This window comes from Pleurodeles waltl, chromosome 12 (assembly GCF_031143425.1).
Source record: "Pleurodeles waltl isolate 20211129_DDA chromosome 12, aPleWal1.hap1.20221129, whole genome shotgun sequence".
NCBI classification, from domain to species: Eukaryota; Metazoa; Chordata; class Amphibia; order Caudata; family Salamandridae; genus Pleurodeles; species Pleurodeles waltl.
The window spans coordinates 38,257,136-38,283,073 of record NC_090451.1 but is presented as its reverse complement, the minus strand read 5'-3'; the positions used below and the strand labels follow the sequence as shown (position 1 = coordinate 38,283,073).

The 25,938-nt window shown below is 46.0% G+C and overlaps 1 protein-coding gene across 3 annotated transcripts in view; it reads left to right on the top strand.

The window, feature by feature from the left end:
- The window catches only part of NCAN (neurocan), a 388,051-nt gene that overhangs the window by 212,316 nt on the left and 149,797 nt on the right, over positions 1–25,938 (top strand). For all 3 annotated transcript variants that reach the window (XM_069216521.1, XM_069216522.1, XM_069216523.1), the window contains 3 exons: positions 3,745–5,613; positions 12,783–13,445; positions 15,308–15,640. In XM_069216521.1, the coding sequence (XP_069072622.1) occupies positions 3,745–5,613; positions 12,783–13,445; positions 15,308–15,640 (2,865 nt within the window). The remainder of the gene's footprint in view (positions 1–3,744; positions 5,614–12,782; positions 13,446–15,307; positions 15,641–25,938) is intronic.

The window sequence follows — 25,938 nt, the reverse complement described above, 5'->3', positions numbered from 1 at the left end:
TTCGTGTGCCCAAAAAACGTCCTCTAATTCATGATGGGGAGAGGTAAGCATCTATCATTGGGGCAGATATTCTCTCACATAATATTGATAGCAAGTCTGTCTAAATTGCCTCCCATAGGCTCTTGTGGAGAGGTCTGAAGGCTGAAAAACATAGCGTTTCATCTTGGTGTGGACTTCACAGGTACGACCACTTGTAGGCTACACGCTGTGCACTCCTTTTGTTACTCGTTGACCAAAGTCCACAGTTCAAGACTGTGCTCTGTTCTTGGGCCTTTTACAAATGTGGTCCATTATTTCTCTCTGATTCACATCTTTGTGTGAGCGCTGAGGGCTGGTTGGTTCCCATCACTAGTTGAAGGCACCACATTTTGAAAGGGCTCGCTTGTTTGGGTGGGCTGTCTGGATCTTTGGCCTGCAACCGCGGAGAACTTCTTTCCAGTTCATTTCCGGCTGAACTGCGACAAACCTATCTCGCAGGGGTCTTGAAGACCCCGTTAATCTGCGGATCCCTTTTCCTTTGCTTCTTTTGTCATTTCATTATTCTCCTGTTGTGAAGTTCTGAGACCCAGGTTTCCTTTTCAGTACTATTTTGTGGCGTTAAATCAATTAAAATCTCTCATCTATGTTCTGGTTCCCAGGCTACCAGAGGCACAGGTTTTGATCACCACCAATGGAACAAAGGTGGACTAGGTCACTCGCCCTTGGCCCTCCGGCTGCTGCAAAGTGTCAGTCAAAAAACAAAATTCATGTTGAGTCTGCAGAACCCGAGAGCCAACCCCTTTTTCTCTTCCACTGACCACACGGTGCTGTCCAGGAAGCGTCAGTCCCTCTCTTCAGTCTTTTGAGGTGCCTGACAGTCAATGTTCTTCACTGTTCTTCACCTCCATGTTGTACAAGGACACTGCGGAGTACCCCAAAGAAGGTGCATGCTGTGTAGACCAGAAGAGGTATTCATGGTAGGTTGGATATAGAGAGTGTTGCTTCTTTGGGCAACAAGTCGCCATGTCAGGTGTACTCATCTCACTGGGTGCACAATAAAGGGGAGAGAAGCACAGGGCAGACGCAAGATCCCAATGTCCGCGAAGGAGCACCTTCTGTGATCTGTCCATGACAACCAGCCCACGCCCCCAACCTATCACCTCGCACAACCTCAACTCCTCTACTGGTTTTTGTTAGAGAGGAACTCCTAGGGTTTCCAGACCATATCAGTTCTTCCCAGTCCCCATCCCACACCCCGGGCTCAAAGGAGACGACGGGCGTGTCTGCCGCTGCCAGTGAAGGAGAGCCTTGAGGTTACAATTCATGTCTTATATTCCTTCCTTTCATGACGCATAATCATACATTTCAGAATCTATTGTTTTTCCAAAGCCTGTATGTATTGTCTTCCACCAGCCTCTTGATGTGATGTGGTGGTGGTGGGTTGCGGTGGGAAATGTCCGGCTGAGGTACATCGTTGCCACCGCTGTAGATTCATTACTTGTCACCCTGCTTTAAAGGTACCAAACACAGAAGAGGTTTAAAACTCTTCTGCACACCCAAAGAGAAAATGTAATTGCTTTATCTGAGCAAAGTAGGTCACAAGTCACCAAGCAAGGTGTCTGCAAGAGACATATCGGGCACACTCTCAATATTGAGTGATCTTAAATCACTGGAGGATGTCAGACTTGTAGTTTCTCCCAGAAATATTTCTATAAGGCACCCAAGGATAGGCGTGCAATATCTCTCACGAGCCTAACTTTCACAAACTTTTGCATCAAAACCTCCTTCTAAAACCAGTTGGCGGATTGTCTCCAAAGAGATAATTTCCATATCTGTGTATCACTAGTCTTTGAGATTGTGTTTCAACCCTGAATCTTAATCAGCCTTAATGAGAGTGTTATGGAGGTTAATGACAAACATGCCCATTTTCTCGTTATCCGTTGACGAGCGTAAATTAGTGTAATTCCTCCTAAGAAGCGCAGAACTTCAGATTAGGCGTCCCCGCAACGGTCTTGCCCTTACATTTTTACTTATGGGGAACAGAGGCTGCGTAAGTGGGATCATTTATCTCATCTAATCATCAGGTCTCAAGGATCAGGGGAATCTACAAGTTCTCCTGATTGCCTGCATTTTCCTTCGCAGAGACCGGGCCAAGACACTGTAAGGCTGCAAAGATTGGACTAGATTCCACCTAAGAATTCTCTGTAGTTTTCCTTGCATGGAACTTCAAGTCATTATCTTCTTCCTGTATAGAGAATACATTTGTTGCTGTTGGATGGATATTTCTGTATTTATTTAATTCTCTCCGTGTAGCTCTATGTTTCAGTGACTTGCAGTGGCTTCGGGGAACTAAGAACACAGTGGGTTTTGAGTCTACCTGGATCCCACAACACACGTTTGTCACCCCCCAACCACATGAACACAGTTCCTAGTGGGGACGAGTCATGTGTACCCGCCTTAAGAGGCGCGGGGTCACCTGTTGGCGTTATAACCTCAATTAGGCGAGTTAGCCAGTCGTAGGTGGAGGCCCCCCCAAATATTGTTATATTTCACTGACAAACCTGCCTTTTGATCCATGATACAACTTTTTTTTACAATGGTGCAAACACACCCAACATCTCTATATCTACCCATGATGATCCAAACGTGTAGTGCCTGGATCGTCTGCGTGCTGTCATTTGTCATGTTACACGTGTTTGCACAACACACATCTTCCCTTACAATGGCCGTGATTTGTAATCAATATTTGTTTCCTGCGATTCAATCACTATGTTACTAAAATGTGTGTTCTACCAATACTTCTACGCATTTTAATTCTATTATGGTTGATTCTGTTTTATGCATTGTGGTTTAATGTTATATACTGTACGAACTTCCCTGGGGACTGTTCTGTTATCCAGGATTTCAGTGTTTAAAAAAGACATACATTGGAGGTCAGAAATAGCTCTCAGGTTGCACCTTATGTCCTTTTTTGCAGTGCGCAATCGCTTTACATAGTAACAACTATATTGCCCCCATCATCTCATCAAATCAGCCCACACCCTTTTAGCCCCCCGCCCCCCCCCCCCCCCCAGCCCATTTATTCAACGTTTCTCTGCGTTTTAGCGTTTCTGGGCCTAGCAGTCCTGCTCCAAGCCACCGGTCCTTCTCCAACTCTTGCCTACTGGGGTCCCTGCCAGCCTGGCCTCACTGGGACTAGGGATGCTGGTCCCACCGGATCCCCTGTCCCTTTTCAGCAACTAAACGATCCTGTAGCATCACTGGCACTGGTGTTCTTCTGGCCTTTTTACTGCCTCGCCTACCACCAGCTACAAGTCAACTTCCCCTCCCTTCCATCCTCCCCCACAATGCACCCGTCCACCCCACCTGCTCTAGCGTGTGACACACAACATTTGCATGAATCAACTCTATGCAGGTATTCTTGGCTTTTTTTTTAATCCAGGCTATTTTACATATATTCTGTCAGTGTCCCCTTGATTAGGTATTTGAATTGATTATGGCAAAGTCTTTTTTTCACACTATAAGTTTGAATTAGGCCTAGATGGTTGGAATTCTTAAGACAGGTAGTGAAATGCTGTTTCTTTCTTTCAAAGCCTCAGCACACTTTTAAAAAGTTATTTTTTATCACAAAAGCTTGCAAAATCATTACCATTAGACCAATTCATTGCGTGACTGCGCACGTGCACACACATGTGAAATAGTGCCTTTTGCCAATATTCACCCTTTACTTACTGTGAGCTAAAAGGTCTGTCTTCTTTATTACAGAATTGATCAGAGTGCCTTACCAAGAGCTGATGCACAACAACTCGCTGAGAGTACCTCGTGTGACCGCCCTGGATGAAACATTGGAGGTACTGAACGAAGAAGTCCATAATGGGTCAGCCGGGCCCGAGCCTGGCGGGGAGATCTCGTCGGAGGAGTTACCCAAAGCTGAGGGTAGTAACACTGGCAAGGAGCAAGAGACAACAGGGAATTCTGGAGAGTTCCCAGGAGATGTGGTCCAAGCCAGGTCAACATCCCAGCCGACCAGTGCGCCACTCACTTTCCTGCACATTGAAAGAAGCCAGTGGAATCTTCATCCAGCGCCAGCCGGCTCAGTGTCCCCTCTGTCTGCCACAGAAGAGGATGCTGACGTTTCTGGAGATGGCAAATCAAGCACAAAGTCTCTGTTACCCATCTCATACCCCTCAAGGGTCACCAAAGATCTTGCATCTGGGAAGCCGATCATGGAGACTGAAGTAGGGCTAACAGTGCCGTCAGGGTCCAGACGCACCAGTCTCGACTCTGGCGAAGAGAGAAGTCACATCAGCTTTCAGGAAAGCAGGGAACCAGAATATAATTATCAAGAAAGGCGAGGCAAGGCCACAGTTTTTAAAAAACAGCCTACTTCTTCATTCCAAAAGATGGATGCTAATAATGTGCACAACGAGGAGATTGATTCGGTCCCAGCAACAACTTCCACACACAAGAACCTGGACCTCAGCACCAGGAGAGTTGCGCCGACAGGGGCCAGGACTTCTGAGTTTGAGTCGGTTTTGGAAGTCCCAGCCGAGCAGTTAGCCACTATATTCCAAGAGCATGACCTCTTGACCCATCCTGGTGGCACCTCCAGCAGGTCCAAAGTAGAGGATTCCTGGACACGCCGAGAGAGGAAGCTAGGGGAAGCCGTGTCCGAACTGCAGGCCATAACCGCTGAGACATTCCCTTCTATTGTAGAAGCGATGGTGGCCACGAAAGAAGAATTCAATCTCAAATCTACCCACAAAGTAGTGCCACTGACTATTTCTTTTCAGGCACAAGCAACCATGGAGAGCTTGCTGAGCACCACACAAAATGATTGGGAACAGCAACCCACAGGAACTCAACCAGATGAACAACACGAGAAATCAGATGCAAATATAGAAGACTCTTCCCCGGGGCCTAGAATTGCAGTCCATGCTGCATTCACATTAGGTCAGCCTTCAAAACTTGTAACAACAGAGCAGGAGCCCACCAAAGCAGTTCCCACCTACAACCATGAGATGGTCAGGACAGAAAACAAAACCAAGGAGAACCAGAGCCACAACTCTTTCAAGCACACAGTAACCAGTAGCACAACCAGTGGACGTTCTATTGCGGTGTCTCGTCGAGGTCCAACTGTGCCGCACACTGCGACGTCTTTTCTGAATCTTGCGAAGTCAAGTGAAGAAGTAACTTCTTTGCATTCTTCCAAAAAGTTCCCAACAACACACGGAAAAAGTAGGTCAGGGGATGCAGAGAGTCTAACTTCAACTGCGTTAGTCTTGGACGACGAAATATCACTGACTACCGTATTTGCACCTGGGGCTCGGAGCACCAGTTCTCCCACCCAGCCCACAATCCAACATCCCCCTACAACTCAGCCCAGACTGACCAGCCATAAACCCACCGCGTTGGCCGATGAACTTGTGAACTTTTCCAGAGAAGAAGCGGACTGGGTGTCTCTGCCATTCGTGCTGCCAAATCAGACGCAAAGTAGAGCATCGAACGCCGAAAAGCAGTACGCACCTGCTCGTACTGACCAGGACGATGATGGAAGCCAAACAGGAGCACAGCCTGGCTCAGGAGGGATGGGCAACAATTTGCAGACAACTGGAAATAGCACTAAGATCTCTGGTGAGTGTTTCTGTTGCCCACCCTCGTCCTTCTGAGGAGAGCAAGTCATCTAGTTGGGTTTTGCTTTGTTGATCAAGATCCCCAGTGTGGTCATTACCCTGCCTGCTGCATCACAGAGTCTGCTTTAGTCACCAACTGTGAATATTCAGTTGTGTTCATCCCATGCCTTTGACTTTGAGCACAGATTGTTCTCTCTCAGCTCTACCGTGCTGTCAGTGCTCACCTCCAACTGGGGGGGGGGGGGGGAGGTGGGGGGGGGGGGGCAGAGTGTGAAGAGAGAGTTCTGGAATTGGTTTGAATAGATTATGGTAGAGACCAGGAGAGGGGAGAACAGATCGAGGCATTAAATACCTCTAGGTTTAATAACTATAGAAGAGGCACGTTCCCTGCTGCAGATGGTCTGCCCCTGAATATCGATTCAACAAGATCAATGGGACAGATTATCTAGGACATGATATCGAAAATATAATATAGACAGTTAGTAAGTCAAGATTTTCTAAACCTAACTTCACATATATGTACCTTCACTGTACATATATTTTCAGGGTACGTAGATTTGGAGTGAGAAATAGTAAATATATACTTCCCTATCTCCACTTATCTTTCAATATTTTGTCCCTCGATATTCCGACCTCGATATTGGTATCCCACAATATTGTTGTTGTCGCTGTTCAGGAAAGGAATCCGCTAGATGTGAGGCACAAGAGTTCAGTTGTCAGAAGGAGGCTCCATCTGTACCTGAAATTAAAATTTGCTTCTATGACCAACAGCTTATCAAATAGGGGGATTTATAAATCCCCATCCTGCGAATGCGCATTAAGGTCTAGGAACATTTTTTTTTTTAAATTGTTGGCAACATAAAGAATGTAGCAGATTTTAAGTGTGATCTTTTTATTCCAGCTTGATTTTTGTGCCCAGTGATAGGATAGAGTCGAGAAAAATGGGCTCAAAAGTACGTCTTTCTTAAAGTTGAGTGTTTTACGTTGGTTATTTCACGGCCTCTCCTTTTCTTGGCACGTCACTTCAATCTCTTGGATGTCGATGGAGCATTCTTGGCTGACTCTCACCACCCCCCAGTCAGACTCTAGTCAGCAGCATCTGGACTCCATCCTGGCTCATGTCTCCCTCTCACTCCGGAATATGTGGGGTTTCCAGTACAGACTCACTCCTTCTCCAGTCTCACTCCGCGTGGTGGCATTGCAATCAGCGAGCTATTTCATCGTGAGTGATAGCAAGGCGCATCGAGGCTGCCCCACACGCAAGAACCAGTGACACTCTTCACATTAGGAGGACCACATGTGGTCTCCTGCCCCCAGGTGTTTTTTTCAAGCGGAATCATAGCTTCCAGTACTGGACAGCAATTGGTGCTGTTCGCAGAGTTGGTTACTAAGTAACAGTATCCAAGGGATGGACAATCCCAAGTAGTTATGGACTGGGGTGGAGTCGAAGGGCCCGGTGCGAAGGTACAAGCGATGCAGGCTACGAATATCCTGCAAAGAAAGCAACTTCCTAGGAGCCAATCACAATGCAGCATTTTAGTTGTGTACTGCTGGTTTAGATTTACTCCATGAAGTAACCTGTACGCAGTGCTTTAAATGGCAGGGCGCGCCAGCTCCTAAGTACCTGGACTTCTTACATCTGAAAGGAAGAGTACAAGCACTTCTCAGCAACAATGCAATACTTTTTGCCATATTTGTAATGTAGTATTATCTACACGTATTGGCAGCAAACAGCTACTCAGGTATACTGAGTACCTGCACTTCTGTGTGTCCATTTCAAGCACTGTCCATAGATGAGTAACAGGGGGTGCCTCAGTTTCCACTGCAGGCATCACCTGTGAATCCATAAGCAAAGCTCCAGGAGAAAAAAGAACATACCCAAGGTTTTCTTACATCTTTCGAGGCTGAGAAACGTTTTGACCCCCTTTCACCCGAACACACTAAGCGCAACCACGGTGCCCCGTTCTTTCAATCCTTAAGACAAACCACTATTTATTCCGAAACCGAATTGACCTCTTTTTTTTAGTATTTCTTTGCTCTGTTTTTGAAGGTTTCTCATTTTGATCAGTACTAGGTATTCTTCTCTTTGTTGATAATGTCCAAAGATTAGAAGCTCTTTCATTTCTTCTGGGTCTGTGAAGACAAACATCTCCATTCTGAGTATCTGCTCAGGTGACCATACATTAAACACATCAAGCAGTTTTTGTTTCCTAAAGGTTAAGTAACACCTCAAGGGGACTCACACCATCATACAGATTTTTTTCCTGCATATAAAGTGCTACCAAGTTGGCAGTGATTTATGTTAAACTCAAATTGTCATACTAAATGTAGATTCTCTAGTGTAAATGAATAAACCAGCATGAGAAGCCATTTGTGGTGTGCTATCCTGAGGAAGGCCTACATATCAGTAGCCTGAAACATATAGATAATTTTGTTGAAATTTTATAGTTTAAAGTGGGGATGATATTCTGACTTGTAGCCATGTTGACAACTCACTTTTTTTGCTTTTTGCTTTTGCTAACTTTATTTAGTAAAATAAAAACACAATCTAACAAATGTCAACTCTTAGTCAAATACTGTGCTGGTACAATTAATGCTGCAAACAATCATATAAACCTACAAGGACTATAAGGAAGAGACACATTCCCTTAGAGGTTATCTAATAAGTAACCTTTAAGACTACCAGCAACTGGGAGTAAGGAAAAAATAACAGAGATAAGAGAAAGAGTAATTCTCCATGATTAAAAATACCATGAGGAAACTGTTTATTTCCCATACTGTTTTAATTCATTACATGCCCTTGTTAGATGTGGCAGATGACAAGTATTTTTCACACAGTCTTATTAGAACGACCTTCTATTTTTTATTGTGAACTCTTGTGTGTCACGTTTCCTGCTTTTGCGTTTGGTAAATGTCACTGAGGTGTTGTTACTGGAAGCGCGCATCGGATTATCGAGCGCATAGCCCATTTCCACCTCTTGATTTATCCTGGACAGTGGATAAACACCTTTTACTAGAAGCCGATCATCCGGAAATGGGAAAGCTCTTACCTCATTGACTGCAATTGATTTCACATGTTTTAGTCTATTCCCACACATCTGTTGGTTGTAGTACTTCAATTATTTCTACAGAGGAGTCCACTCTGGAGGAGATAGACTATACTCAAACGACATGTCCGAGCCTCCCACATTCATTCAATTCAACATTATTTCAAATTCATTCAAATTTCCATTAGATCAATTCATTGCATAACTGTGTGTGTGTGTGTATATATTCACTTAAAAAAACAATGATTACAGGGACGTTATAGTTAGGTAGTTACAGGAAATATTACAATCATATTATCAGTGAAGTTATCAGAGATCTCGTGAGTGTTGCAGTATGTGGGATAATTAGCAGTGCATGGCGAGGACGCAAAGTAGTTACCTTAGGCTGCGAGTTATAGTTACTTGAAATAACTCTAACTATAATGCTGAATTTCTCTTGTTTTGTGCGAGTAAATTCAGAACATAACTATAACGTCCCTGTAACCCTTGTTTTTTTCAGTGAACATATATATATTATCACCAAACAACATCAAGCCACTTATATATTCTGCCTCCTCACTGGGGTGTTGCGTGGGTTCAGTAGTGGACCCGACTATATCAATCAAAGATTCAGCTCTCCTTCAAATGAGGAAATGCTCACTCAGGGCTCTGCATCCAAAATATTTGTTGGTGTATCTGACACCAAAACAAGCAACACATTGTTCACAATATATACATATATATTTATCAGTGGAAAAAAAAAAAAACGTTACAGGGACGCTATAGTTAGGAAGTAGAATTTAAAAAATATAAATTCACTTAAAAAACAAAGGTTACAGGGAGTTATAGTTAGGTTCACATTTTAAATGTACAAAACCATAGAGGTTCATCTATTATAGTTAATTATTTCTAGTAACTGTAACTCATACCCTAAGGTAACTATAACTCGTGCCCCCGTCATGCACAGTTTTTTCCTTGGAAATGTTCCTGCAAGTATTACATTGATATTATCAATGATGTTATTAAAGATGTCATTAGTGCTGTAATATGTGGGGTAATAAGCAATACATGGCGAGGGCACAAGTTACAATTACCTTAGTGCATAAGTCTCAAAATGCCTGCGAATGCTTTCTGGTTGAAATGTTGACAGCCAATCAGATCTCTCCATGAGATTGGGAGGATTTGCAAAGCCTTTAAAACTACTGAACGGATTTACACCAAATAACAAAAAGGCTTCTTTCTAGACTAAAAGCTGCCTTTCTGCCACATTTGGTGTAATTCCATCCAGCGGTTTGCACTGTCGTCGTGTTCAGAAACCCTATGTCAGTTAAAATGGGAAACACACTTTTCTTTTTACCCCAATTCCCCCGCCCCCTTTTTTCCCCTCAGCTCCCACTTGATGGATCAACTCAAAACTTTCCATGCACAAGACACTTGGGCACACTTTTTGGGGAAACTTTTGTGAAGATTCATTAAGCGGTGCCAAAGATATAGCCAAGTAAAAAAAAAAGCTTTTTCAATGGAAGCTAGGTCCTAACTATACCTACCTACTGGTGACTTCCAGTAGGTTTTACATATATATATATATATATATTTACTGAAAAAAACAAAGGTTACAGGGACCTTATAGTTAGAATCAGATTTCACTCGTACAAAACCATGGAAATTCAGCAGTTATAGTTAGTTATTTCAAATAACTATAACTCTCGGCCTGGCCATGCACTGCTAATTACCCCAGATATTACAGCACTCATGAAAACTTTTACAACGTCAATAAAAATATAAATGAAACATTAGAAGTCAAATTATTGAGGAAAAAAACTGTGCCTGGCGGGGGTGCGAGTTATAGTTACCATAGGCCACGAGTTATAGTTACATGAAAATAACTACAACTGCTGAATTTCTATGGTTTTGTACAAGTGAAATCTGAGACTGACTATAAGGTCCCTGTAACCTTTGTTTTTTTTTCAGTGAATTCCTATTTTTTTTTTTTTTATTGTATTTCCTAACTATAAAGTCCCTGCAACCTGGGTGTGTGAATGGGTGTGGGTGTGTGAGTGCATGTGTGACTTGCTGTGTGGGTCTGAGTGGGTGTGTGAGTGGTTTTGTGGGTCTGTGAGTGGGTGTGTGAGTGGCTGCGTGTGTGTGTGTGAGTGACTGTGAGTAGCTGTGCAGTTATGTAAGTGGGTGTGGGAAAGCTGTGTGGCTCTGTTGGTGGGAGTGGTTTTGAGGGTCTGTGAGTGGCTGTATGGGTGTGTAAGTGGGTGTGTGAAAACTGTTTTGATTTGTGAGTGGGTGTTTGAGTGGTTTTGATGGTCTGTGAGTCGGTGTGTGTGACTGCATGGGTGTGTGTGTGGCTGTGTGGGTGTGCAAGTGTGTGAGTCTGTGGGTGTGGAGTGGTTTTGTGGGTGTGTGATTGTGTGGGAGTGATTGTGTGAGTAGGTGTGGGGATCTCTAAGTGAGTGCATGTTTTTTTATTTTTTTATTTTTTATTATTGGGGTCTGGATCCCCTAATCCAACAGAATCCATGAGATTCTGTGGAGGATCCATGGCTCCTCGAGTGGTGAAAAATAAAAAGGGGTTTGAACAATTTCTTGCCCATGAGGGGTCCCTCACAGACCCCTCCATTAGTCCCATTGGGTCAGAGTAACTCTACCCTGACCCCTTCTATCACTTTTTATCTTTATTTTCCCTGCTGAGACCCAACTCCTGATGAACAAAATAGTAGTCGCAACTTTCATCTCAGGTTGCGGCCAGCCAATCACGACATTGCTGCTGGTGCGTGGATTTGCGAATCTAAGGAGAATCGGCATCCCTATATATACAAATGTGAATTTTCTTTATTATCTGAAAAACTACTGAATGGATTTACACCAAGTAACAGAAAAGGCTCTTTCTGGACCAGCAGCTACCTTTCTGCTAAATTATAGAGTAATGCTGTCCAGTAGTTCAGCCTCTATTCCTCCTAAAAATCCCTATGGAGATGAACATAGGAAATACACGTTTTGGGGCGCCCTCTTTTTTTAGGCCCCAGCTTGATGGATCACCCCGAAACTTTCCAGGCAGCAGCTGACGTGAGCGTCGTTTTTTAAAATAATTTTTTGTGAGGATTCGTCATTCGGCGCCAAAGATACAGGCAAGTAAAAAAATGCTTTTTCTGTAGAAACTAGGTCCTAACTATAACTACCTAGTGGCGACCGCCACTAGGTTATATATATACGTGTGTATATATATATATATATATATATATATCTATCAAGAGATTCAGGTAACATCATAAACCTCAAGCTTATAGATCAACTGGTTAGTAAATGTCACCAGCACTCAGAGATGGCAATGTAGAACAATATTACTCATGTTATCCATTATGTATGTTTTATATTACGTATTCATTTTAGTGCAATTTGAATGAAAACATTTTTTTTTCAAACAGGGAAGTATTTATTGAAAACAGTAAAATACCTGATCATACTGTTTGATTGATTGTAGTCAAAAAGAAAAGGGTATTTAATTGTGTAATTAAGAGTACAACGTTTCAGATAAAATAGGCTTCACATTCTTTAAAAAACACTTTCTGGCTGTAGAAATCCAAGACAGTTGAAGCTACTGCCAGCAAAGCAGACCTCATAATTGGGTTTGATTGTAACTAAAATAAGTGAATGATGTGCATTGCTCATGCTCAGAGATTATTAAAGTTAGTGATGTGAAGTTCTACTAGTGTCTGATCTTGCCTGCATGTAGAATGTTCTTTTGGCTATCACAGATGCACTGCCAGTTAAACAAGGAGCAGTGGCTAAGCTCACAGATGTTTGAAGCTAGTCTTGCAGTGTTCAGCTAACAGTGTACCCTGAGTACACGTTTAATGGTCTGGTTTTGCATTGATTGTCTTGAAGAGGTTACTAATTAAACAGTGGGCAACGGTGAAGCTCTGCTGATGCTGTCATGATGTAATTTCTGTGATATATGTAACATATTTCATGGGTCCCTATGAAATATGGGTTTTATGTCCCTGTTTGCAGTGCAATAAAAGTACCTGTACAAGTAACATGTTTAAGTAATGTTCAATCTCAACACATGTTTTTGAAAATTATTTCTTAATGGAATCCTAATATGTTTGATGTTTTCTATTCCTGAACCAAAAAGGTGTGTCTTCAGTAGAGTCCACCACCCTGGACATAACCGGGAAGCCTGTCCAACGTGCACCGGGCACAGCATCACCACCAAATCCAGATTCAGACAGCCAACAAGGCAGTGATCTCGCCCACCTTACCAATGAGGAACTGGAGAAGTTACTTTCACCAATGGGAACTGTGTCCACCTTGGTTGGCCCCCAGGCCAATGAACAGACAGATGCATCTATGGTGACCAATGAGGACACAGAAAAACTGACAATGGATGATGAGAACACAGATACATCCTTGTTGATCAACAAGACCACAGCAGCATCAGTGGGAGACAGTGAGTACACAGAAACATCTACAGCTGCCAATGGGAACACAGATACATCCGTGAAGGCCAATAACGACACAGAGGAACCCATAGCTGCCAATAGCGATACGGAAGCATCTACCCTGACCAATGAGCCCAACGACACATCCCGAATGACCAATGAGAACACCTCCTCCACAGCCAGTGAGGGCGCAGAGGCATCTGTGTTGCCTGAGGACTCGTCCGCATCAGTGTCGGCCAGCGAGCACACCAACACACCATTGACGACCACCAGGCTCACAAGCACGTCTGCGAGAGCAAACTTGGACACTGAGACATCTGAGCAAAGCACCGGGGAAGACGATGGCAGTGGTCACGGTGAGAATCTGAGAAACTGCTGCCTGCTTTGAGAGGGTGGGATAACTTTTCAGAGGCCTCTGAAAATGACATTAGTTCCACTGGCAAATGTCTCCTCACTTGTTGTTGCAAAGTGTAACTTTAATAAAGGCAGTGTTAGCTCCGACGACCCTTTCTGTGAAGGTACCTTTAGACCTGTCAATCTCTCTACTCTGGTTTAGCATCAATGTTGTCTGCTGTGTGCCCAGCTGGCCCTGTTTTCATCACTGTTTCCCCCTGTGAACAAATGATATCTTTGTGGGCCAGATTTAAAAGCCTTTCTCCATCCGTAAGTGTGTCTTAGCCCCAGAAGGTCAGAAATAAGTCACACTTAAGTTGGGAGTGTGTCACTCTTGCTCACAGAAAATTGTGAATCCGGACCTGTAGTTCTATAACACGAGCAGACACAGACCCTAAACATTTGTTTTGCATTCTGTGTGTAACAAGAGTGACATAGGCAGTAAGCGCTGCACTATTTCTATCTTGCGCTTACAAAAAATACAACGTTTAAAGTGTGAAAAAAGTTTTTACTTTCCTCAAAACTTTTCTAAGTTTGTACTGTTGAGCACAAATACAAAGTCACAGAATGTGTTGGCTGTGTCTCAGCTTGGGTTTATGCCCTGGGTGGGTACAAAACATGGGCTTTGCATCAGTCAGCGCTCTTTCACTCTGGGGCACAAAGCAGCCAGAAGTGTCAGCACCAAGCCTGACAACAGCAGCGCCATATCCCAGCAGTTCAGCCCTCTCCCGGTGACGTAATGCAGAACAGCAACTTTGATTGGTGCCCTGAGTGACATCACTTTTTAACTTTGAAAAGTGCTCTGGGTTATATCTCTTTTTAGTCAATTTCCTTTCAGAATATAAATGTGAGGCTCTTTTAATCACATGCTTAGGGGGGCAGATGCAGGCTAGAAATGCAAATACGGCACTGCTTGTGTTTATTGTGCTTACTGTAAGCCATTAAATGCAAAAACAAGAAAAGTGATGGATGGAAAGCTTGAATTAATCTCAGTAACTGGCAATTGTCATCGCCCACACCACCTCAGTTTGCACCCAGACATATGTGAATCAGTCTTGGCCCTGCTCCTCATGGGAACAGTCCAACCCAAACTGCCAGGCCAGGTCCTCCCCGAACAAGGACACAAGCAACCTCGGACTGATTGCGGCTCTTCAGCCAGGTGTAGCTTGGTTCTAGAGGCGCAGTGAGCCCAGGACCCATGTCTGAGCATACCCAGAACTTCTAGGGCGTCAAAAGCCAAAACAGCCAGGTGATGGATTGAATGCTTGAATTAATCTCAGCCACCGGCAGTTGCTCGGGACGCATCCATATCCATCAGTTTTTGCCCACCATGCCTCTTGAGTTTGGACACAGCCATATGCAAATCAGCCTTGCCCCTGCTCCTTATGGGAACAGTCCAGTCCTAGCTGCAATATCACAGTGGATTGGGATGTGGCCTGGAGTGATTACCAGGTGCTGAGATTAATTCAAGCACGCCATCCGTCACTGTTTTTATACTTATACTGTGCGGTCAGGCAGACTGTAAACCCTGCCCTATCTGTGGCATGTGCTTAGTGTAAGGAGATATGCAGAAACTCTGAGAAATAGCAGTATTTCTCCCTAATCTCCATGAGCAACTATGGAATTGTTAGGTTAATGTATCTTGCGGTGAATTAAATTTGTCCATCAATTCCTGACTCTCTTCCTTCCCAGGCGTCTGGTGGACTCTTATAAAATCATGAGTAAAGGGAGATCGCTGTATTTTATGACTGGAATTGTGTGGATAACATGACTTTTTATTCAACTTTTTCTAATTATTTTTATGTTTTGTTTGATAAAATAAAAGGAGACTCAACGGAAAATGCTCAGATGCTACAAGGAAGTGGAAAGGCCACTGTTCGTCGACTACATCCAACTCAGGGTCATCACACCTCATCGACCCACAACCCTACCCAAAACAACCTCAAGACCTCCGCGTTGATCAACCAGCTCTTTCGTCTCAACCACGAGGAAGACAGCCGCATGATCCTTCCTAGAACCCTCCCCACCGGAGGGGTCAGTCAGTCATGGGAGTCCTACAGACTGGCCCTCTCAGACGATGGAAGCGGGCAGGACGACCCAACCGTAACACCAGACCTGACGTGGTCCCGGAACATCAGTGTGGACACAGCTGCCCTCGGTGAGTGCTCCCTGGTGGTACCGGCCACCTCTCTTATTTTAGGGCCTAATTTAGATATTGGCTGGCGGGTTACTCCATTACAACAGTGACTGATATCCCGTCTGCTGAAATCTAAATCCAATAAGATTTAGTGGGATTTCAGTTTTGACAGAGGAGATATCCATCACCGTTGTAACTGAGTAACCCCTCTGCCAAGATCTAAATCACGCCCAGAGTGAGAGGCCATATTTTAAAATAGCCCGACTTCTGAAAAACTTTTTGTCTGGACTGTCAAAATGCGGGTAGGCACTTGTTTTGATCGTGTGTCTAACTTTAAAAGTAAACGTTCACACTTTGCTTCAAGGGGCCATTTTTGAAGCACTTTTCAAAGTTGCAAAGTTTAGGGCTCTTCGCTGCTACATGGATATTGCCAATGGGTTGTGCTGTTAACATGATTTTGATTTCCCGCCAAAGTACCGCAAGATGCTATTAAATTGTCACTAAGGCCAGACGCCAGCTGTCACCCAGTACAAACAGCGCTTGTGCTGTCTCTGCCAGCGGCGTACGGCTGGGCCGGAAGTGAAGACGGTGGAGTCTCTGCTGTGCTGGGTTGCAGTTTGAAGAGGGTTTAAGGGTCCAGGAATCATTAGTAATGGGGGGTGTTGGGGTTGGTCCTCTGTATTTCCTCCCTAATGTTTACAGACAACAATTATGATGCAACCTGACCAAAGGGGAATGACAATATCAAATAACAAGGATTGCATAATTACTCAAAATTTCAGCAAAATAACGCGATGTGCAAATCGGTCATTTCTCATTAATTTTAGTGCGAAATACGTCCTCCCAGCAATTTTGGGCGTGAGCTCCCGATTTAAAAAACAAACAAACAAAAAAAAACACCACACACAACAGCGCTTGTGTTTTGTCATTCTTGTGCATTTGTGGTAATATTTTAATTAGAATTGCACGTAAATACTCAAAGTGGCGGAGTGGCGTAAATTGGGGAATATCAGGTAACATGCATAATGTGAAATTCCTACATTAAGCAAAGTATGCCAGCCTTATTTAAACTTCACCGAAGCCTAGATAAGATGATTTGTAAAGTAGATTTTTGTTGAAGTAAGCGAGTTCACCCTCATATAGTGCCTTTTCGCAGGATCGAGACCCTTGCCCCCCAAGATGGCATGCCCTGTCTGCTGGCCGGCCCGTCCTCTACCCAGTGAGAAGGATTGGTTGGTGGGGCTTCCGTATTCCCCTCTCTTTAGGTCGATCGTTTTTAGCAAAATGATGGTGTTGAATGGATGTTAAATGGGGGATTATTAAAAGTACCTGTAGGTGAACTAAAAACGTAAGCACCGCTTGTAATAGGATGAACCCCACATTTCAGGAGGCATTCTGACAGAACACCATATCTTAATTATCAGCAATAATACGAAAATGTTTCAGCCAGAATATCGGCCGCCTCAGTGTCTGGGAGTTTAGTGTATGTGGGTACGTATAGTTGCATTATTCTTAATTCCCCCCTTATGTCTCTTGATGACGTATGCCTCCCAGGCACATGGCTGTGGAATCGAGGACAGTAAATCGATGCTTCCCTACGACCCCTCCTAGTGAGCCAGTCCATATTTTAGCTGTAATATTTTTAGCACGGTACTGGAGATGGATTTTCTGACAAACAACCTGTTTAGGATATGGATTTCATTTCAGATCGCCCAGCTGTCCTCAAAGCCGCCCCCGGCCTGCGGGGGCCTTTGTTAGGCCACTGGGGCAGGGCAATCCTCGGTACTTGACAGTTATGTTTTGCTGTTAATTGGCCGCTCAGGAAGTGCCCGCAGCGGCAATAACAAGGCTTTGCAGTTTGTCACATGCTTTGATTCTGAATGAAAATACCTCCCAGGTTGCATTCTTTTACAGGCTGCAATATTTTAGGAATGCGCCTGTGTTCTTCTCGGCCTCCAGGCGCTGGACAGCGTCAGTGCGGCTGAATGAGACGCGCAGTGACTCCAGGACTCTAGCCTGCCTCTCACTCCGTGTGACCTTGGGCAGGTCGTCTGGTCCTGTGATTCCTCTGCACACAGTTATCAGCTGATGAGGGCGGTGACATGCCCGCCCCCTGCGGGTCCTGCAGTAATGTCTGCTGACGGCTCCTAATGTCAACGTGGCCCCAGGTGGCACTTAGAGCCAGAAGCTGGCCAGCCGCAAGCACCAGGCTGCGCACCGTGGGTGGCACCGCCCGTGTGCTGCTCCTGACATTGTGGGCCTTCCTGGGCGGAAGTACGGGGAGGGGCGGGACAACGATGCACAGCAGGGGTCAGAAACTGGCAGCGGGGTACAGCTGTGCCAGGAGAAAGCCTGCGTTTGCTAGAGGGCACAAGGCTTCCTTTTGGGATAAGAAGGGTTAGTATGGGCGGAGGGGCCCAGACCAGCTCCGTCAAAGCTTTTTCTATGATATATATATATATATATATATATAGATAGATAGATAGATAGATAGATATTCTTATCCCCCCCCCCATCGCATCTCATAACCCGTCCCCATAGTGTGTTTAGGTAGTTTCCAGCGAGTGCATCATAAAACAAAAAGTGCAGTTATATTTGCCTCGGTCCTCTTTATAACGTTCCCTACCATCAAAGCGCGCGTGGAATCAGAATAGTAAACACACTTCATTACGGTAGGTGGCCGTCCTCCTACGGATAGCTATGTTGTGTGTGATGTACTTTTTTAGTGGTGAGGGAGGGGTGTGAAAGCTTGGTTCCAATTGCCCCAAGGTGCAAAAGTGCTGAATATAAAGGGTGACCAGAATTTTAAAGCTAAAAACCGGGACATTTTGTAAAAATAGAAAAAAGATAACAGTTTTACTTCAACCGAACGCACAGAATGACAGCGATCATCAACACAGAATTGTAACAGAGGCACTAAGAACATACATAAAAAGCTATTTTTAAAGCCAGCATCATGCCTGTTAATTAAAATGCTTTCTTATAACAGCTGCTAACTCTAATTTCTTTGGAAAACATAAACAAGCCACCTCCCACCGTTTAGAATCAACCATCCATAAAAACTGGGGCATGAGCTAAATTTCCCGAAATCTGCCAAGACAGCTGATGAAAAACCGGGACGTTTGGCCACCCTATGAATATACTTCAAGTCCAGAGGCTCTTGTAGATGCCTTGAATGTCACCCAGTCACCACGGTGGGGCACGCATAACTGTAAGGTTTTAGATGTGCAAATGATACCTGCTGGAAAGCTACCCTCTTGGTTAAAAATATGGTGGCAGACGGTAATTTTAGGAGGGAGGGGGCGGGCGGGGAGCACACTCACATTCATTCACACACGCTCGCACATCCATTCAAACACTCATTAAATAGTCAAATATACACACACGCACCAAACGTTCATCTAAAAAAAAAACACACACACACACTTACCTTCAGCTCTGAGGTCCCAGGAGGGTTGGGACTGCTGCCTTGAGAGAAGGCAGCAGTCCCAACTTCGTCACAGAGTGGGATGGGGGTCAGTGAGACTGCTGACCCCACCCCACTCCATGACAAGGTGTCACGGATTGACACTCGCCCTGGGCACTTCAGGGCTTAAACCTGAAGCGCCCAGGTTGGAGTCAATGGGTGACGCTTTCCTCGTCACCTGTGGGGGAGGGCCTTGAGGCACCTTTGCTGAGCTGAGGAGGTCACGCCCATAGGAGCTGTGACCTTTGCTGAGCCTGGCAGGCACTCTTCATGAGGGGCAAAAGCTGGGGGGGTCTGGCCCCTCTGCCCTAAAGGACGGGCCGCGGCTGAATATGGATGCAGGATTTTAAGTAGCACACTTCTGAATTTACCTGCTACAAGTTTGTGGACAACACACATATAATTCTCAAACTGGAAGGCCCATAAGAGAAGCAAAAATCAACAGATGTGTCATACCTGTAGATCTATGCATGAGGTGTAGTCACTAAAGTTAGACCCTTCAGTCATCAAAATAATGACTGGCGGTGACTGAAAAGCTAAGGGATTCTCTACCTTTCTGACCGAGCGAGCTAGGCTGCCCCCCAAAATTAGCGAAAGAACTACGGAATCTTGGTGTTGGGCTTTCTATGAGTGCTCAAGTGGACATGCCGTCTAAATCATCTTTCGGGCAGGGGAAATACTTCAACGCATCTTTCCACGTCTTGGATTTTCTCAACAGGGACAAAAAACAAAATCACTCAATCTCTCAAAACTGTGTTACAATAACAGACTATACTACGACACATCTCAACTATAAGAAGGCTGCAAAACTTCCAGCGTATAGGAAGGAAGCCATTGATGGCTATACTTGTCCATTCTAGGCCCCCAGATTGTGACATTCCCTACTTGAAAAGCGTAGAACCACAGAGATGCACTCGGTGTGCAGAAGAATCATTTAGAGAATGTTATTCCCAATGTGATCCATCAGAGAATCTATAGTATCTTGCTCGCAAAGACGAGTGCCAAACCACATTTTACCCTGACTGTCTGCTGAATAAAGGCAGAAGCAGATAATGCCAACTCCAGGGGGCACACAACAGCCGAGAGACCCCCAAGGAATCCTCCTTGAAGATAAGAGAATTCTTTTTTCAATGCATATTTAAGTATTAAACTGATGGGCTCTGCTAAAAACAGACTGGGTGGAGTTGGTTCTCCAAGGAGATGTTTGCATAAGGGGGTTGGACGTCTGTTGCTTTTTGCTTTTCTTATGTCCCGAGGGTTTTTCCAAGTTGAGAATTACCTGTGTTTTGTCTGTGTCAAGGCCAGACTGGGCATTGGGCTGTTCCCCGGAAGGGTGGGGGGGCTGCTTTTGTTACTAAGGGGGGGGGGGGTGAGGTTTTTGTAGCAGTTTTAAAAAGCACTGCAGTTCCTTGTATGTCTAAAGGTTTTGAGGCAGCAATAAAACTACCAAGATAACTCTGGTGATTAATGTACCTGCTGGAGAGAGATCAGAGTTTTGTCCAGCGGCAGTCTTGACTCACCTAAGGTAGAGCAGAGGGTTAATGTGCCTGCTGCAAACAACGTGAACTATGCGGATCACAGAACAGTATTTTGTGTGCAATGCTCAGTGGGACACTGCTTTGTCACAGAGATCCTTTTGTGACTGTGCAGTTCACAAGTTACAATCATAACCTAGCACAGTGAGCTATGAACGGCCATCAAGGAGCTACATGCAAACTGCATGGCACAGGTTAGAACGTTGTGTTTTTCCCAAGTCTTTGATTATCCTTGTTTTGCTAAAAAGGGCCTGTTTGAGTAGAAATAAATTATTAGTAAACTCGACCCTAACCACTGTGTTACGTTCTGAATCCTGAGTTTATGCTTCCGCAGACCAAGCTCCCTTACAAATGCCACCAGTGTGGATGACGTGAATCCGACAGCTTGCAGTCCCCTTTGTCTTATGTAGCATGTTCTATACACTGATTTACACACGTATGATTCATTGTCTCTGTGTGTGATGTAAAGTGCTCCAACACCCTATGCTGGTAGGAGAGGCGCTATGAACCATATGAAATACACGTGAGAGAGGAGCTATGGAGAGATGAGAGGCTGTTAGGGGGTGATGGTGAGGGAATCATTGAAGAGCCCCAATAAAGATTACCTATCCTGGTGCACTCTAAGGTCATCATTTACTATACTTTAAGAACTAATAACATTGAATATATAATGGAAAATGTTTCTAGAATACACGGTGTTTGCCATTCATCCCCAAATTTTCCTGTGGGGGAATCCCCCTAGGCTGCATTGTAGAGGTCAGGCTCGCTTGTTATGCACCATATGGGGGCTGGTCTGACAAAATTCGCCAGGCCTGCTTTAGATTCCCAGTCCGGCCCTGGTCCGTGTATTTGGCCTTCTTTCCAGGAGGGATCTGTGGGTCTCTCAGTTCTTGTAGAGGCACTCTTTGTTAGAAAGGAAATTACCTTTTCCTTTTCCCCCAGGGGGGTCCTTGAGGTCTCTCAGATCTTTTGTGACCCTCATGGGCACACTTCATTAGAAAGCGCTGGCCTTTTATTCCAGGAGGTTTATTTGGGGGTCTCTCAGTGGACATTTTAGGAGTGCTCTTTGTTAGAAAGGGGCTGGGCTTTTCTTTGAGGGAGTTCCATGAGTTCTCTCAGCTTTTGTGCGCCCGTAGAGGGACTCTTTGTTAGAAAGGGTCTGACATTTTCCTTTTCTTCAGGAGGGTTCCTTGGGGCCTCCTGGCTCTCCTGTGCCCCCCTAGATATGTTCTTTGTTCAAAAGGGGCTGACCTTTTCTCCCAGGAAGGTCTCATGGGGTCTGTCGGCTCATGTGCCCCCGCGAGGTGCTCTTTGTTAGAAAGGGACTGACCCTTTCTTCCAGGAGGGCTCCTTCGGGTCTCTTGGCTCTTGTTTGGTCCTTAGTGGTCTTTTTGTTATAAAAGAGGTGACCTTTTCTCCCAGGAAGGTCTCTTGGGGTCTCTCGGCTTGTGTGCCCCCTAGAGGCGCTCTTTCCTATAAAGGGGCTGACCTTTTCTTCCAGAGGGTTCCTTGGGGTTTGTTGGCTCTAGTGTGCTCCCTGGAGGCGCTCCTTGTTAGAACGGACTGACCTTTTCTTCAGGGTTCCCTAGGCGTCTTTCGGCTCTCGTGTGCCCCTAGAGGCGCTCTTTGTTAGAAAGGGACTGGCCTTTTGTTCCAGGGTGTGCTCTTTGTTATAAAGGGGCTGGCTTTTTCTTCCAGGGGGTGCTCTATGTTAGAAAGGGGCTGGTCTTCTCTTCCAAGGGGTGCTCTTTGTTAGAACGGCCTGGCCCTTTCTTCCAATAGGATTCCTTGGGTGTCTCTCGGCTCTCGTGTGCCACCTAGAGGTGCTCTTTGTTAGAACGGACTGGTCTTTTCTTCCAGAAGGGTTCCTTGGGTGTCTCTCGTGTACCCCCTGGAGGTGCTCTTTGTTAGAACGGACTGGTCTTTTCTTCCAGTAGGGTTCCTTGGCCATCTCTCGGCTCTCGTGTGCCCCCCTGGAGGTGCTCTTTGTTAGAACAGACTGGTCTTTTCTTCCAGAAGGGTTCCTTGGACGTCTTTTGGCTCTCGTGTGCCCCCTGGAGGTGCTCTTTGTTAGAACGGACTGGTCTTTTCTTCCAGTAGTGTTCCTTGGGCGTCTCTCGGCTCTCGTGTGCCCCCTAGAGGTGCTCTTTGTTGGAACGGGTCTTGTCTTCCAGTAGGGTTCCTTGGCCGTCTCTCGGCTCTCGTGTGCCCCTAGAGGTGCTCTTTGTTAGAACAGACTGGTCTTTTCTTCCAGTAGGGTTCCTCGGGCGTCTCTCGTGTGGCCCCTGGAGGTGCTCTTTGTTAGAACGGACTGGTCTTTTCTTCCAGTAGGGTTCCTTGGGCGTCTCTTGGCTCTCCTGTGCCCCCTGAAGGTGCTCTTTGTTAGAACGGACTGGTCTTTTCTTCCAGTATGGTTCCTTGGGCGTCTCTTGGCTCTCCTGTGCCCCCTGAAGGTGCTCTTTGTTAGAACAGACTGGTCTTTTCTTCCAGTAGGGTTCCTCGGGCGTCTCTCGTGTGGCCCCTGGAGGTGCTCTTTGTTAGAACAGACTGGTCTTTTCTTCCAGTAGGGTTCCTCGGGCGTCTCTCGTGTGGCCCCTGGAGGTGCTCTTTGTTAGAACGGACTGGTCTTTTCTTCCAGTAGGGTTCCTTGGGCGTCTCTTGGCTCTCCTGTGCCCCCTGAAGGTGCTCTTTGTTAGAACAGACTGGTCTTTTCTTCCAGAAGGGTTCCTTGGGCGTCTCTCGTGTGCCCCCTGGATGTGCTCTTTGTTAGAACGGACTGGTCTTTTCTTCCAGTAGGGTTCCTCGGGCGTCTCTCGTGTGGCCCCTGGAGGTGCTCTTTGTTAGAACGGACTGGTCTTTTCTTCCAGTAGGGTTCCTTGGGCGTCTCTCGGCTCTCCTGTGCCCCCTGGAGGTGCTCTTTGTTAGAACGGACTGGTCTTTTCTTCCAGTAGGGTTCCTTGGGCGTCTCTCGGCTCTCGTGTGCCCCTAGAGGTGCTCTTTGTTAGAACAGACTGGTCTTTTCTTCCAGTAGGGTTCCTCGGGCGTCTCTCGTGTGGCCCCTGGAGGTGCTCTTTGTTAGAACAGACTGGTCTTTTCTTCCAGTAGGGTTCCTTGGGCGTCTCTCGGCTCTCCTGTGCCCCCTGAAGGTGCTCTTTGTTAGAACAGACTGGTCTTTTCTTCCAGAAGGGTTCCTTGGGCGTCTCTCGTGTGCCCCCTGGATGTGCTCTTTGTTAGAGCGGAGCTGTCCTTCCCTCCCAGTACCTCTTTCAGGAGGCGGTGGAGGCCGGAGCTGGCCTGGCGCTGGCACCAGTGAGGCAGGGAGGCCACCGCTGGGATACGAAGCACTTCATTAATCCCACCATGGAGTTAGGAAAGGATACGTGGTGATTATTTCCTGCTGTAAAGATCGGTGAGAAGGAAGAGCGAGCGCACCCACCGCCGGGCCCCTCATTACCCCTCAGATAATTACCGGCCATCTGAGGTGGCTGCGCGCGCTACTCGGAGATTACACTCTGTAACGGCGGGGCACAGCGCCTCACCTTATTCTAGGCGCTGCCCAAGCGGACGGACGCATGTTGGGTGGGGGAGGGAGTCTGAGGGTTGCTGAAATAGCACACTTCCATTGGCCAGAAAACGGATAAGTGACTCCTCCCGTTTTCGAGGCATGTGATGTAAAAATCCCATTAAATTCCTTTAGATTGGGTTGTGGGAGGGAAGTTTGCAAATCCCCGAGTTAGGTGGGAATGTGAACTCAGTTCAGGGGGGATCTGGACTGCTTGTGTGTGCACCTGTAGCACCGAGAAGGGGTTCTGTGTGGATGGAAGGGCGCTATGTGGAGATCTCATAGACATCCCATTGCCAGCCAATGCACGCATCTCTGAGATAAGAGGATGCTGTCGCCCACACGGGTATCCTGGCGCTGAGCAGGTGTGTGTGCCTCGCTCTGCCTGTGGTAGCTTGGTTCATTGGAAAGCCAGGTCTTCAGCTTCTTAGGAAACTCAAGAAGAAAGGAGGCAGCTATGATGTGGAGTGCATTGTTGTTCCAAGCTTTAGATGTAAAAGAAGGTCCATCCCAGGGCTTAATTTGTGCTTGTTGTTTCCGGTGCTGACCAACGGCACTTATTTTTGAGGGGCTTATTCTTCTGCCTCAAGCATTTGCTGCAAGCAAAAGACACATAAAGGAAAGACTGAGGAAGAGAAAAACGAAAAAGCGTCACAGAGGGAGAGAGCAGAAAGCTGGAAGAGTGAACTGAAGGGGCAGGGAATGGCTTTATATGGATTGAAGAGGCCCGAGATGGCTTCAGGGTTGCGCCGCCCCAGTATTTTGTGTTCCCACATTTAATTGCAGCAGCCACGTGTTTAAGAGGAGGACTTTGAGCACCGGCACGTTTTTATTTACAAATTAAGCACTGGTCCGTCCTGATCTGGTTCTGTGTATGCGTGGCATGTGCGAGCAGGAGGCTTGCAGAGCGGAGTGTCTGGGTGGTTTGTAGAAGGAGATGTGACTGTTCAGGTAGGTGAGGCATACATTTTATAGTGCCTTGAGTGTGTGAGGAGTTTCAAATGAGCACAATTGTGTATCAGGGGCCAGCGAAGCTCCCTGAGGTGTGGTGTGATGTGAGTTCTGTGTGGAAGGTTAAGGATAAGTCTTGCTGCCAAGTTCTGGTTGGCTGTAGTCTTCTAGTGAGTTGTTTGGTGATCCCGGTGCAGAACTGTGCCTGTTGTCCAACTTGCTTGTGACGAGGACGTGAGTGACATTTTTCTAGTGTTGCTTGAGAGCCATTTGAAAATCATCTTCTGCATCTTCAGGGTGTAGAAGGAGGTTGCAGTGATAGCGTTGACTTGTGCAGTCGTGCCCAGTGTGCTGGGGACCATGAGTCTGAGGTTCCTGGCGTGGGTGCTGGGTGTGAGTCCGAGTTCCACCGGCCGACAGTTGGGGTCCCGTGGTGAGGTGTTCTTGCCGAAGTTGACAGTTTTGAGCTTGAGACAGTTGACTTTCATCCAGTTACAGAGAGTTTGGTCATGCAGGCGGTGAACGTATTTCTTGTGTTGTGGGTCTTGTCTGAGCTGGAGAACATGGACTGTGTTTCGTCTGCAGCTTAGGAGAGGATGGTGAGGTGTTCGCTGACAAAGTTAGCCAGAGGGACCTTGTATGCACGTAGAGGGTGGGGCTGAACAATGAGCGTTGAGGCACACCTCAGATGAGTTTGCTGGCTTCCAAGGAGTAAAGTTCCAGGCTGACAGCTTGTGTTCTCCCTGGTAACAAGGAGCAGATCCAGCGGAGAACGGGTCCTTGGATGCCAATCTTGTGCAGGTGC